This window comes from Lycium ferocissimum, chromosome 3 (assembly GCF_029784015.1).
Source record: "Lycium ferocissimum isolate CSIRO_LF1 chromosome 3, AGI_CSIRO_Lferr_CH_V1, whole genome shotgun sequence".
In the NCBI taxonomy this organism is placed as follows: Eukaryota; Viridiplantae; Streptophyta; class Magnoliopsida; order Solanales; family Solanaceae; genus Lycium; species Lycium ferocissimum.
Genome location: NC_081344.1, coordinates 21419984 through 21435112, shown reverse-complemented (window position 1 = coordinate 21435112; position 15129 = coordinate 21419984). Strand labels below are relative to the sequence as shown.

The 15129-nt window shown below is 35.1% G+C and overlaps 1 protein-coding gene and 1 pseudogene across 1 annotated transcript; both read right to left on the bottom strand.

Annotated features, from left to right (window-relative positions):
- Nucleotides 1-3114: 3114 nt before the first annotated feature.
- On the bottom strand, nt 3115-4756 carry LOC132048766 (protein HYPER-SENSITIVITY-RELATED 4-like). The gene is made up of 2 exons (XM_059439453.1): nt 3731-4756; nt 3115-3522 (listed from the first exon to the last, which is right to left on the bottom strand). The coding sequence occupies exons 1-2, from the start codon at nt 4754-4756 to the stop codon at nt 3115-3117; spliced, it is 1434 nt and encodes a 477-aa protein (XP_059295436.1).
- Nucleotides 4757-5167: 411 nt separating this feature from the next.
- Nucleotides 5168-8004, bottom strand: LOC132048765 (protein HYPER-SENSITIVITY-RELATED 4-like; annotated as a pseudogene).
- Between the last annotated feature and the right edge of the window lie 7125 nt (nt 8005-15129).

Sequence of the window (15129 nt, the reverse complement as noted above, 5' to 3'; positions counted from 1 at the left end):
TTGGAGGGAACTCTTTTTGTTTTCAAATTTCAACACAATTCTTTCTTTTTATAATTTAGTAAATTAGAGGGAAATTATTGTGAATTCCCTCCTAATAGTCAAGTACAATTGAAAAAAAAACGTTAGGTAAGAATTTTCTTAATAGAAATACATTGCAATTTGATGTAAAATAAATAGATGTATCCATTTTAATATATAACTTATTAATTATTGAATATTTTTTGAAGTCCATACTTTTGTGACATAAATTATGATATAGAGTCACTTCTATCTTAGCAATATTGAATTATTACTCTTTAATACAAATAATTATAATTAAATTTTCAATAATCATCAAGTATTTGAATTAGTAGTGGATCATAAAGGTGTTGTCCCGATAGATAAAGGTGTTGTCCCGATAGATCAAGTCCAAGACAAATAACAATTCTTGAAGCATTAGATCAGGATGAAGCTTGAGTTGTGCTTTGATAATTAGCAATTACCTATTTATTTAAATAAATTTTAAACTTACAAATACAAGTACGATTTCATAAAATTAAGTCGAATCAAACTAAATATGAACATCTAATTATTACATTAGATCGGCAAAGGTATTGTTCCAGTAATAGAGGTTCGCGTCAAATAACGATTCTTAAAGCACTTCTTCAGGATGAAACTTGAGTGAGCCTTAGTGAAGTTTTGTTTAAATTCAACGTAAATTGTCAATTAAATTTTAGATATAATTTAACTATTTGATTTATTTGAATTATATTTTAAAACTTACAAGTAAGACTATGTTAAATTGAATTAAATAGAACGATCACCACCTAATTACACTAGATCGTTAAAAGTATATCGACAGGTCCGACCAAATAATAATTCTCGAAGCACTTGATCAAGATGAACTTGAGTGAGACTTAATTTGTATTTTAAATACAATTAGTACTTATATTCAAATTAGATTTGAACTTAAATAATTACTTGATCAAAGGTAATAAAATACAATTAGTACTTATTCAAATTAGATTTGAACTTACAAGTATGACTGTAAAATTTGAATCGCATCGAATGATGAACACTTCTAATTACACTAAAATGTATTATATCGAGGAATAGGTTCTAATCAAATAACAATTCTTGAAGTGCTAGATTAGATAATATTTAGATGCCGCCTATTTATTTAAATGATATTTAAACTTATAATTACAAGTAAGATCACGTAAAGTTAAATCGAATCGAACTTTATATGAACATCTAATAACATTAGATAAATAAAGGTATTACTCCTATAACCGAGGCCCAACTCAAACAACAATTCTTGAAGCACTTATTTAGGATGAAGCTTGAGCAGCCTTACTAAAGTTATTTTGTTGTTTAAGTGCAATATAAGTAGTCAATTACAATTAATTCACTACTTAACAAAGGGGGGAAACCGATGGAAAAAACCGACAAAAAAAGCTTTCCTACAGAAAAATTGTAAAATCTTAGCTACAACTATATTTTTCAGCCATTGTACTAATATGTTTATTGTGATTATATTAGTACTATTTTATGCTAACTTTAAGTGCAAGAAAATATTATCTAATGTGGCTAGAAGATTAGTATTGCTACAACAAATTCCAATCGTGTTAAAAATTTATTAGCTACGAAATGTTATCACAACAATAAATATGTGGCTATAAGATTTCGTCATGACAAGTAATTATATCTATTAAGCCAACTATTGCCACGACATTTTAGCACTCGAAGTAATAATATTTCTTCAACCATAATATTTTATTTTAAGTAAGTTTTTACGGCTTAAAGGTTACTATTGCTACAACAAGTTTCAACACATGGCAAAAATTAATAATTAGCTACGAAATTTTATTATAGCAAAAAAATCTATAGCTATATCATTTAACTATTGCCACTTTTTGTTATAACCCAAGCAAATATATTCATTTCACTACAATATTTTGTTTCAAATAATTTATTGTGGCTAAAAAGGTTACTATTGCTACAATAAGTTTCAACTCGTGGCAAAAATTGATAACTAGCTACGAAATTTTGTTCTAGCAAAAACTTCGTGGCTATATCACTTAACTATTGCCACGAGTTTTTATAACTTGAAGCAAAAATTTCTATTTAGCTACAACATTTTGTTGCAAAAATTTACTGTGGCTAAAAGGTTACTATTGCTACGAAAAGTTTTATCGCATGGCAAAAACTTGTGATCAGCTACAAAATTTTATTTTAGCGATAGATTTGTAGCTATTTAGGTAATTATTGCCACGATTGTTGTCAATTATAGCAAACTTGAAGAATTAGCTATGTCAATTTGGTTTTTGTGGCTAAGAAATTTTATGAATTTGTAGATAGCTATGGAATTCAAATTTTTGTGGCTATTACTGGGTAATAGCTACGATTTTTAAATTTGTAGCTTAAATTTCGTAGCTATACATACAATGTGTTGTAGTGACTTGAGTTCTCGATATAGATGCTACATAGTTGGTTTCTCTCGGAGTTCTCTCTCAGATATATAGCCATCCCTACCCTCACACATCAATATATCCCACGAGCCTCTATCCATTCTTTGATGAGCCTCTCATACATTCTCATTGAACAACGATGGAGGAGCAAATACAACTAGAAAAACCCACATTCATCAATATATCCCACGAGCCTCTATCCATTCTTTCGATGAGCCTCTCATACATTCTCATTGAACGACGATGGAGGAGCAAATACAACTAGAAAAACCCACATTGGAGTTAGTTGTTCTACCTAGTTATGCATCTTTTGTTTCCTCAATGAACTCCAAGAGGAGATAAACAAGCGATCAAATCAAAACTTATCAATCTGAGATGCAAAGAATCTGTTAACTTTGATTAAAACTGATCCAGGACAGAAATATATGCTTTCTTTGACAAACATACTAGACTTAATGAAATTATAGAAATATATAAATTTTAAAAAATAAATATCTGAAAAGTGAGAACTTCTATACCCTATTTGTACTAATTAAAAGGTGTCCATAACCACTGGCGAAGCTAGAAGGGTGGAAGGGGATTCCACTAAAAATTCACATTGTATATATTGTAGATGATGAAGCCCCTTGATGAAAATTTTGACTCTACCATTGTCGATATTCTTTCAACCTTTTTCCTCCTTTATTTTGTCATCCTCCTCAGTCGTTGTCTCTTCTTGTTCTTCCTTCTTTGTGTTAAGAAAATCAATCAAACCTTTAAGTGAAACCTCAACTTCATCTTCCTTGATTAGCTGCTCCGCCACCTCAGCCGGTGTCACCGCTGTCCTTCCGATCAATTCCTCAATTTCTTCAAACAGTTTATGTTGTGTAATACCACCAAGGTAGTTAGCAGCAAGAAGCTTGAAGCCACTAGGAGTGCAATATGCCATATGAATGTGCATGTCCATGCGACCTGGTCGCAACAATGCAGGGTCGAGCTTTTCTATGTGATTTGTTGTGAAAATTATAATTCTTTGATCTCCACAGCTTGACCATAAACCATCAATGAAATTCAGTAATCCAGACAATGTTATCTGTAACAATATTAAGATATTAGTAATTGTCTTGTCAACTGGCGGCTGAACCACAATTTTCACCAAGGATATTCAAAATAAAACACACAAACAAACCAAAGGGATTCAAAATCTACTATATACATAAAAAAATATTTTTGATTTTATCTGTATATATAGGGTGGAATTTTCACGGCGAAAGGGGTTCGGATGAAAGAGAGATATTAACCTTGTTTCCTCCCTTATCTTTTGAAGGAGAATCATCATCAGCCTCTCTGTTGCCTAATTTATCATGCAAATCTATGGTACAATCAATGTCCTCCACCACCAAAATGGAATTATTAGCAGTAGCCAACAGCACCCGCCTCAAATCCGAATTCTTTGTAATCTCTGTTAACTCCAAATCATATATATCAAAGTTCAAGTAATTAGCCATAGCTGCAATTAAACTTGATTTCCCAGTTCCTGGAGGACCATACAATAAATAGCCTCTTTTCCATGCTTTTCCTACTTTCCTATAATACTCTTTCCTCTCAACAAATCTGTCTAGATCCTTCAAAATCTTATTTTTTTGCTCTAAGTCCATCGCTAATGTCTCGAATTTTGCAGGATGATCAAGATTCACAGGCATCCATATTTCACTTAGATCATGCATCATCTCATGATCCACAGTGTGTATCTTGAGTGTCCTGTTTTCGTGTTTTAGCAATTTCGCCTCGTTGATAACGTGGGACAAGTAAGAGTCCAGGACAATATCCTTGTTTTTACGATGAAACGTGAGCTCGAATGATCTAACCTCGGACCTCATGGTGGAATTCATGTCACGTGGATTATATATAGATCTTCTTGATCCTACCTGTTGACAAACCCAAGCCCACGTGTACTTTTGACCGTTGTGGAAGTCAACAACTTCTTCATTGCGTTCCATGCTGACGTTGAATTTTTTCTCCTTGAGCGGCTTGCTGACTTTTAAGCGATGAGTGTTTGTTGGGGAGATTTTGGAGCCTAAGTAAATTTGGGCAGCTTCATAGACTTCATTAACGTCTAGTCCATCAAATTCGTCAATCACCATAGTTAGTTGATTTGAGAATTTGTTGAAAATATTCCTTACGCTGACGGAGATATAATCTTGGAATTCCGATGGGAGAATTTCACTGGCTATTGAACGGACCACCATGGCTGTTGCAGCAACAGAGCCAATAGTGGCTATTATGGTCTTGGCTATGGCCATATTTGATTCTGACGAGGAAGACATGTTTCTGAAGTTAATTTGTGGGGCTTGTACGTATTAATTTGACCTAATTACAGGTTAATTTGTTGTTGCAAGTAACTTGTTTTATTTTTCCGTGTTCTACTCAGCTGGTATATTTATAATGATAGGAAATTGCAGTTAAAAAATATGGAACATATTTGAACCAAAACCAAATTGGTTTGGGAGAGGTCTCTGGAGTTTATTTTTCATAACTTCGTAAATCAATAATTTCCAAGGTGTAGACCTAAACCTACTAGGTAAGAGGGTTCCAAATATATCATACTAAGCTAATTATTAAGACACTATCCTAAATAGACTATGAAACAATTACATTATCGAGCTTAAAGTAGGACCATCAGATTCTTGCAATTATATACAATTTGAAAAGCACTATATCGTTCAAAAGTTCTATATTTACACCAATTCAAAGAGTAAATTTTCTAACTTTTTGGCGGCCTCTTCATGTTCTTTCTTCTTTACATGAAGAAACTCAATCAAGCCTAGTGCAATATCAACTTCATCTTCCTTCATAAGTTGCTTTGCCACCTCAGTCGGCGTCACTGCCGCTGTAGTTCCAATTAAATTCTTAATTTCTTCAAAAAGTTCATGTACTCTAATACTAAGGTAATTTGCAGCAAGAAGCCTAAAGCCACTAGGAGTGCAATATGCAATGTGAATGTGCATGTCCATTCGCCCCGGCCGCAACAATGCAGGGTTGAGGTTTTCGACGTGATTTTTTGTGAATATTATAATTCTTTCCTCGCACAACTCTACCATAATCCATCGCTGAAGTTCAGCAAACTGGACAATGTCACCTATAACAGTAAAAGAAAGAGTGAACAAAATATATGGACATTTAGCATGCATTCTCGTTTAGGTGCCGACAAAGTCTCATATTAGTTGTTGAGCGAAAACGAAGTTACAGATAACATGGAGGAATAAATAGTGTAAGAACTTTTACGTGAGAGCTTGGTAAAAGTGATATTGCACCATGTGAGTGTCCATGGACAGGGGCCGAGTTAGGTAGACAAATTTAAAATTATTTTTTTATGTATATATAGTAGATGTTGAACCCCCTTGGCTTCTTCGTGTATTTACTTCTTCATATTTTTGAACCCTCTAGGTGAAAATCCTGGCTCCGCTGCTGTCTATGGACCGGAACGAGACCTAAAAAATTGGTATCAGAGTGGATAGTTCAATCAAACGTGACGAGTATGGAGATGGCGAATGGAATGGAGTGAGTTGGTTTAGGATACTTGGATGATGTAGAGAGAATATAAGAGGAAGCCTGTTAGCTTGATGGTGAAATTCGGTGACCACAAGAAAAATACTCGGACAACGTGGATTACATATAAGAGATCGGAAGATAAAGACTATCAATCTTGGTAATGGGTTGGCCTGTCAATCTTAGTGACGAGCCGTGTGGTACTAGGTTTGAGGGGCTTGTCAATCTTCCATGATGGACTATGTGGGACTGGAGTTCAAGGAAAAGATATATTAGTGGTTCGAACAGTGTGAACTTAGCCCAAATCGAATAATTTGTTTTTGTTATCCTGAGTTAGAAACTGTAAAATATTTGAAAAAGATTAAGACACTGACCTTGCTTTCTTCCTCATGAGAGACATTAGAAGGAGCAACTACACCACTAGACAACTTTTCTTGCAAATCAATGGTAGCATCAAATCCTCCACCACCAAAATGAACTTATTGGCGATTGCAACAAACAACCGCCTTAGGTACGTGTTCTTCTTCATCTCTGTCAACTCCAAATCATATACATCAAAGTTCAAGTAATTCGCCATGGCCAGAGGCGGATGGAGCATTATAATTTGGATTGAACCCCAAACTTTCGATGCGGTGTACAAATTTATATGTAAAAATTTACTAAATTTACAATAAATTAGTAAATATGAACCCATAACTTTAGAAATATAATGGTTCAATGCTAAAAAATTTAAAAGGTTGAACCCCAAGAGTTTAAATCCTGAATCCGCCTCTGGCCATGGCTGCGATCAAACTCGAGTTTCCAGTCCCTGGTGGACCATAAAACAAATACCCTCTTTCCCATGCTTTCCCTACTTTCCGATAATACTCTTTCTTCTTCACAAACCTATCAAGGTCCTTCACAATCTTTTCCTTCATCTCTGAATCCATTGCTAACGTCTCAAAAGTGGCCAGATGATCAAGATTCGCTGGCGTCCACACTGAACTTTAGTCATGCATATTCTCATAATCCACACTTCGCCTCGTTGATAATGTAAGGCAAGTCACATTCGAGGACAAAGTCCTTGTTTATAATTCTTGGCAATTGTCATTTTTGATTCAGCTGAAGAAGACATGTTGAATTCAATGAATTTGGGATTATAAGGTTATTAAGAAATTGATCAAGATTATAGATAATTGATTGTTGATAGCTCCCTCTTCCCCAGTTCTGATTTTTTATATATGTCTTGGAACAGAGGATCAAGATGAGAAAAGAATCTAGAAATGCAGCTAATGGATGATTAACTCTGTGATTTTCCATTTTGAGAAATAATTAAAACGTGCTACTTAGTGAAATATTGAAGGAAGGAAGATTGTGAAGCTACAAAAAGTTTGAAGAACGATTGAAAAACCACAAAAGTTGATTCCTACTGGTGATTTGTTTATAGCAAATCATTCTGTTGGAACTTCTTAAGGTGGAAAAGTTTTATACCGTGGATATAGGAGTTCTTCGAAATATTAAAATTTAGTGACAGTATAAATAGACTTTTGAATCTTATGGTCCTAAATTATAAATATTTGTAATGTACTAAAATATCATTTGAATCTTATGATTTTAAACTTGGCATGTTGAATGTTTGAATTGTCAACTTACTAAATATAGAAAGAGACATTCTTTTTGGGACAAACCAAAAAAGGAAAGTAAAACATTTAAATTGAGATGGAGGGAGTACTTTTTATGTGGCATTTAGCTAGTTAATATATCCTAATTTATATGTATAGCATGAGATACAATTTTTTAACATCTAAGATTACCAAAGAATATAGAGCACTTTCCAAGATAATTTTGTATATATGGCAAAATCGGTAGACAATAAGTGGATGTATCAAAAGGTGACACGTGGCGATGGTGACAGGTTAAATTTGAGTCAGCAAGCGAGGGGCTCCGGAAAAGCATATGAAGCGCCGGAGAAGTAATTTGGTAACCGCTACTGGAAACAGAAACTGTAAAGGGCCCGGAGAAGCATGCCAACTCACCGATCAAACATCATTCAATGCACATCCGTTACGAGAAATCCCAAGTCTTCCTCCAGTCTTAAATGTACATTAATAGTCTTTATTAACATTCATTGTCATAGCATTGATATTGGTAGTAAAGAGGGCACGATTCATTGAACTGTACCCCATAGCTCAAGTATGAATAGAGCTTCTCATTTCATTGTAAGGGGCATCTGAAATTTAATAGAAAACAAATACTCTTAAAGCAATTTCTTTATTCTTGGTCTCGATTGTTCTTGAGAAGGCTTTGATGTATAGCTTGCCCGGATACTGGACCTCATCATTTCGTCAAGGCTCAGTCTATTACTTTGAATTCCTTTAGCTTTCTTTATAATTATCTTGTTTGATTTTACATATTATCTCATTATTTTGGTCGTATTGATCCACGCGTCTTTGACCACATATACAAATTCAACTATACCAATTTTATGTGTAAACTGTTTGGCGCCAACCGTGGGGCGTAATAATTGTGGTATCATTGTGATCCTGTTAATTACACTAATTCTCTTTAGATCTTGTCGTTAGATTCAATTGTTGTAGATATGACAAACACTACTGATGATCAAACTCATCTCACTACCAGAAACAACGCTAATAATGAGCAACTGAATCTGGATGGTTTGCCTCTTGATAACCCTGCGGCTGGTGAAGTGTTGGCCCAACGCACAGAGGGAGCAACTGCACCCGGAAACGGTCTGATATGTCATGAAATGTTATTATGATTTGACAAACATTTGACAAACCTTACTCAAAGAACCAGAATACTACTATGTATCTCGAGGTCTGAGTCTCAGGGGGAACAAATGAGGTATCGGGGTAAGGGATCTGGTCCTTAGGGGGAATACAAAGCATGTCTCTTTGTCATCATAAAAAAGGGGGAAATTGATAAGAAATGATATGTTTTGACGACATGACAAACCCTAAGGAACCAGATACAATTAGGTTCATCTGTCTGAACTTAGTTAACCTTATGATATATCATATCTTTTGCTTGTCTAACATGTTTTTTGAAGGATCTGATGCCTACAGGAATTGCTCATACATGAGAGACCAGATATGTCGATTCAGAAGGACCAAATGGGATCAGGTCTCTAGCCTGCTCAACCAACAATGCAGTTGTAGAGCTACTGACAGTGTATCCAGTACTTACAACGTGTTCGAAGAATAGATGAGGAACTAGGTTCCTCTAGATAAAGGTTCTGGTCACAGAAGCTGAAAGTCCAAATCCACAGCTGTAAAGTGAGCGGTTGAAAAGTACAATGCAGTTGTACAGCAGTACCTCATTGAGGCCGACTGATTAATAGTCCAGATTTCATGAGTGGTCATCTCTACGCTCTCTCTCTCTCTCTCTCTCTCTCTCTCCCCGTACATATAAAGGCATCATCTTCCAAGAGAAGACTCATTCTTGCACAATCCAAAAATTGCTCCATCTAAAGTACAAGTCTCCACCTTTCAAGGTGTTCCTGAAGAACAGAGCCACAGCAACCCGAAGGACCAGGTCCAGAACTGAAGATGTTTTAGGTCCTTAGGTTGTTGAGTCTTTGTTCTTTTGTGCTTAAACTGTAAACCTACTCTTCTGTGAAAAGAAGTTATTTGTAGATATCCAAAATTCTCAACACTAGGCTAAAGTTAGCTTAGTTGTATTAATGTGTGGCTAGAGTTAATCCTTTGTGCACACTAGGCTGGGGAAAGTCTAGGTGTATTAGTGTGCTTGGCTAGGGGTAGTCAAGAGTGAGGGTTGCCTAAGCGTTAAGTAAGGGTGAGGGATTATGAGAGTTAATTCCTAGCTTACGAAGGTTGTAACCTGAGTTGCTCGGTTAGTGGAGTTGAAATCCTATAGGGGTAGGTCGTGATTTTTAATCCCTTGAGCAAGGAGTTTTCCACGTAAAAATCTTGTGTTGATTCTCGTACTGCATTGCATAAGGGAACTGGTACACAACCAGGTCCCTCATATACTATTTGGTGGACGCACAGCCTGTAACACGGTCTAAATCAACGAGATATAGATAAAGCAACGCCTGCTAACAAAACCCCCGAAGAAGCAATGCAGATCGTGAAGGAGCAGCAGTGGTCAATGATGGAGGAGATGGAATTCATGAAGCAAACTATCTCAGCACTTTTACGGCAACCTAAACACCGGAGCTAGAAGGACACCTCCGACACCAACTATCAGAAATAATACACCCAGTGGAGACCGACTGGAGGGTAGAACCGTTGGGAATGAAGACGCATCCGGGAGCGATTTTGTACCAGATGATTCCTTCTGGGCACAAGTCTTGCAGTTTATGAAGGACATCACTGATAAGACGAACAAAAGCGCTAATGAAGTGGAAAAGAACGCGAATGAGCTTCATGCCCATATAGCTCAAATCCAGGGGGCTCTACCTGTATTGATGGTCCGGATGCGAAAAAGTATATTCAGTTAGCTTACAAACCACAAGCTATCCAGGCATTGATCCCGAAGAGATTTGAGATGCCGGACATCCCCAAGTGTGACGGGACGATAGATCCGCAGGAGCATATAATGGCCTACACCATAGCGGTCAAGGGAAATGACCTGAAACCGAATGAGATCAAATCGGTCTTAATCAAGAAGTTCGGCGAGACATTGGCTAAAGGGGCCTTAACTTGGTATTCTCTTTTACTCGAACACTCTATAGATTCATTTGCTATGCTCGCAGATATGTTTATTAAAGCACATGCTGGGGCCTGGAAGTTGTGAACGCAAAAGGAAAACATCTTCCGCATTTCTCAAGGGGAGTTTGAACAGCTTCGAGACTTTGTCACCCGGTTCCAGAAGGAGCGGATGTTGTTGCCAGCGATTCCAGACGAATGGGCTACCGAAGCTTTCACTGAGTGAGGGGCTCAACCCTCTGAGTTCGGATGCTTCACGTAAACTCAAAGAAAACTTGTTAGAGTTCTAGGAAACAGCATGGGAAGATGTTCACAATTGGTATACGTCTAAGATTCATGTAGAAAATGATCAACTAAATATACTGAAATCTTCTACGGCTCGGGGTCAAGTTCAACTGAACTTTGACTAGAGGCATTCCAAACACCGGTTTGAACCATACCTGTCAAGACCATGGACTGACTGGAGGCAGGAACGATTCAACTCGAGTCGCCAGAAAACAACTTACAGGAAGAATAGTAATGTCTATCAAACTCTGGAAGAGCGGAGCACATTCATGTGCAACCGCCTAGTACCGGAGGAAAGAAATTTGAAGGTCAAGTTTCAGTGCCTAAGTCTTCGCACTCAAGCACCAGGAAAACTACTCTAATGGTGTAAAGGAAGAGCCGTGGCACTATGACTGTCGTATCAAAGCAGCGGAAAGCGTCTGAAGATGACCTCGGAACGATAAAAAAAAAAAGTGGCAATGTGCCCAAAGGCATCAAGTCCGTAGAAGATACCGGAGATAACCCAGACTGGCTCCGGGATGAAGAAAAGGACTGGGGACTAGCATGACAGCTCCAGAAAAAATAGAAGGAACCAGAATCAAGAACCGGCCAGACCCAATAGATGTCAACACGGCCGCAATTCTCTTGCAATGTATTTTTGTTCATTTCCTGTAAACTGTCGTATATGCAAAGTTTTAAACACTCATGTACGTTCAAGGAATGGAATGAAGCAAAACTTGCACCTTCTAAATATTCTCATATATGTCTGAATGAACAAAATCATTCTTAGTTTTGCTCAAAGAAAATAAGGATCACGAATCCGAACAATTGTGCCCAAATGAATGGGAGACGTCGTATTCATAAGCACCGTAAATGTAGACACATAATTTTTTACCCTCTCCGAGTTCTTACACGATTACTAGCACTAAGGATTTCTTTTAAGCTTAATCTTGATGTTTTGACCTTTATTTCTTTTTTAGTAAGTTTTATTATAGAATTTGAAAATCGCAAAAAAGAGTCTCATCTTTAGAATACAAGTTTTGTGTTAATTTTCAACAAAAAGAAAGAAAATTTCCAAAAAAAATACGTTTTATCTATGTAGTTAATTTTCAAGTTAAATATTGTAATAAATAAGTATAGAGCAACTGCGTATTTTCTTTACTTTTTTAATTAGGAGTAGTATTTTTATCAATTAAAAAAAAAGTGAAAGCCAATAGTATATTTCCACTTGGCAAAATTTCATCCTATCCGCATAAAAAAGCAATTCCATTTTGGGAAGGAATATTCCATTTTTCCTTCTTAAGATATTTTTTAGACATGGGCATATTGGGAAAAAAGAAAAGAATGAACACACACAAAACTCTATACCTAAACATACTATAAATAGCTAAATATAGAAACATTATACCTAGATCATATACACAAACAATCAGCCGTAATAACCTACACGCTACAGAATACCTAGCAGCTAGCTACACTAAACTAATCAGCCGCAAGAGGGCGTGAACACGACATTTTTGGGATAATTTCATAGAGATAGGACCAACTGAGAGAGAGCACATTAGTTGGATAAGAATGGGATAGACAATATTCAAGGGATTTCACGTTTTTACTGCGGAGGTATTTTTTTTAATACATAGCCAGAGAAAACAAAGGGGAAATTTTATAAATATACAATTTGGTGCAAAAAAATAGCTCAAAACTTACATTGCAAAGCTTTAACCCATATACAATATTATAACTCATATACTCATATACACCCATATACAATACTAGTGTACTTGTCCGCGCTTCGCGCGGTCATTAAAAAATAAATCAAAAATATGAATGAATATTAATATTAAAATGTTGTGTATAAAAAATTATTTGACAGGAAATTTTTGTTGAGAAGTATTTTAAGTTAAACATGAAAAAATTAATTTAAAACAGTTGTGATTTGAATAAAAGAACCATCTATAAAACCTAACTTAACTTTAGTGGAGGACAGGCACACTTCATAATAAGACAATGTGAAATAAGATGAGATATAATTAATGTTATTAGAAATTTGCATCTAAAGGCATTAAACATTTAATTGCACATACACGATGAAGAAAAATTTAACAAAAATGTATAAAAATCAAATAAAGAAACAAAATTTTATTGAAAATAATTTCCAAAAAGTGATCAATTCGGTCCAAACTAAATTTTATAAATTATTTATAGTAATACAGAATCATCTGGGATCAACTAATATTTCTAAAGAAAAGTATAGGGCAAAGAAAACTCCACAAAAATAATTAAGAGTACGTGGGTTAAAATGTATTTGATTCATCTCACTCGGTAATTCACACCAGGGCAAGGATGAAAATTTCTAAAAAAATAAAAGCCAGCGCCTAGTGTTTGACATCTCTCTCCTTTAACGTTCTATCCAATAAGCCCAAAACAAAATCTCATTCTCTCTCTTTCTTCCTTTCTTTTTCTTCTCACGCCAAATATGATGCCCTTAATATAGACTTCAACTTTGTTGAAAGTTAATGCATGAATGATACCTATAAAAAAGATAACGACGCATGAATAAAATTAAAGTAGATACATGCCAATAAATATAAGTTATCCTTCCATTAACATCTTAAAAGAATAATAACAGTAGTAGCACTTAAAATCATGCTTAATTAACCTACTGATAAGGTGTAAAATATCCCTCCTACTTTCCAAAGTACATAAACAATACACTATTTTATGGCGAGAAATTAATTAAAAATAATATTAGTAGTATAAAATTTACAAGTCACTCAGATTGCAGAAAATTATTTATTGTGAATCTAAGTAAAACATGATCAAGAAAGATCAAATGATAACAAATATAAACAAAATGTATATTTGCTTTTCCTTCCCTTTAATAGTCTCCACACTCACTATGTAGATATCATATGACAGAAATTCATGGAAGTTCCTTCCATTGGAGATTTTTCAATACACATTGTCCCGAGGCAAATCCACATCCAATGTATGGCCAGTACATCAGTAAATGAGTTTTGTCATTTGATTTCTTTCTGCCCATTCTTCAAATTTTTGCACTAAACATTTTCCCATTAGTCCATTGTGTAGTGTGAAATAAAATCATTTCATTAGTGCAAAAAATTATGAATTTGGGGTAATTTTACAACAAGTCCAGAATACTTGTGACTCTAAATCATATTGCTTGAGATGAGAAAAAACGTATAGAAACTAAAAGAGGCAGAGAAATGAAACTTTAAAATTCACGGAAATGAAGAAAGCATTTAAAAACGATAGTGATATAGTACCCAGCTTGGTGCTTACCCAAAGCTCCCCTCATTTCAGTTTGGAGCCTATAATGCTATGAAAATATAAAGGACAGCGGAGGTGAATGGTTTGAAATTTATTTGAAGAACATCAATACACAATATCAATTTTGTAACTGATATGAAAGCAAACGGCTGATTTTTTGGTTTTCTTATAGAAACCAAACGTGCTGGAGTTTAACAGGTTATTTGGTTTTAATTTTTTTTGTTAAATGAGTTAAGAGTGTGAATCTCTTAACTTTTTAAAATAAAAAAAAATAAAAAAATAAAAAGGAAAGAATCTGAACTTTCTAATAAGCAAAGAAAGGTCAGAAGGTATGAAGTCACATTTCCACGTTAGAGGACAAATAAATTGCTCATAAATTTGCACATTAATTCATTTGGTGTTATGATTATATGAAAGGCTTACTTAATCACCAATTTAAAATAGAAGTTACGAAGATGTGAGTTATGGCGATGATTTTTTTAATAAAATAATAAGAAAAATGAGAGAAAAGGGTCAAAAAAAGGAGAAAAAATATAACTAGGAATGATGATCATAGAGAGGTGTCACATCACCTTGTCTATGCCTAGCTTTATATTATATATAGATTATACAATATTATAACCCATATATACACTCATATATCCATATACACCCATATGAACCCATATACAATATTATACAATATTATAACTCATATACACCCATATACAATATTATAACCTATATACACCCATATATAATACTATAACCCATATACACCTGCGACCAGTCATCGCCGGAGATTAAGCCGGAGCAACACCAACCACCATATTTATACACCTATATACATGAACACCATATACACCCATATACCACCATATACACCAAAAGGGAACTCACCGGCGTTCATGGAGGTTGCCGGAAAAATGCAAATCTGGTCAGATCTG

What these genes read in the sequence shown, in the direction of transcription:
- LOC132048766 (XM_059439453.1), bottom strand. Translation starts at nt 4,756, where the DNA reads ATGTCTTCCTCGTCAGAATCAAATATGGCCATAGCCAAGACCATAATA. An exon ending in AAGATAAGGGAGGAAACAAG is followed by an intron (nt 3,523 to 3,730) that starts GTTAATATCTCT and finishes ATATTGTTACAG; the next exon opens with ATAACATTGTCTGGATTACT.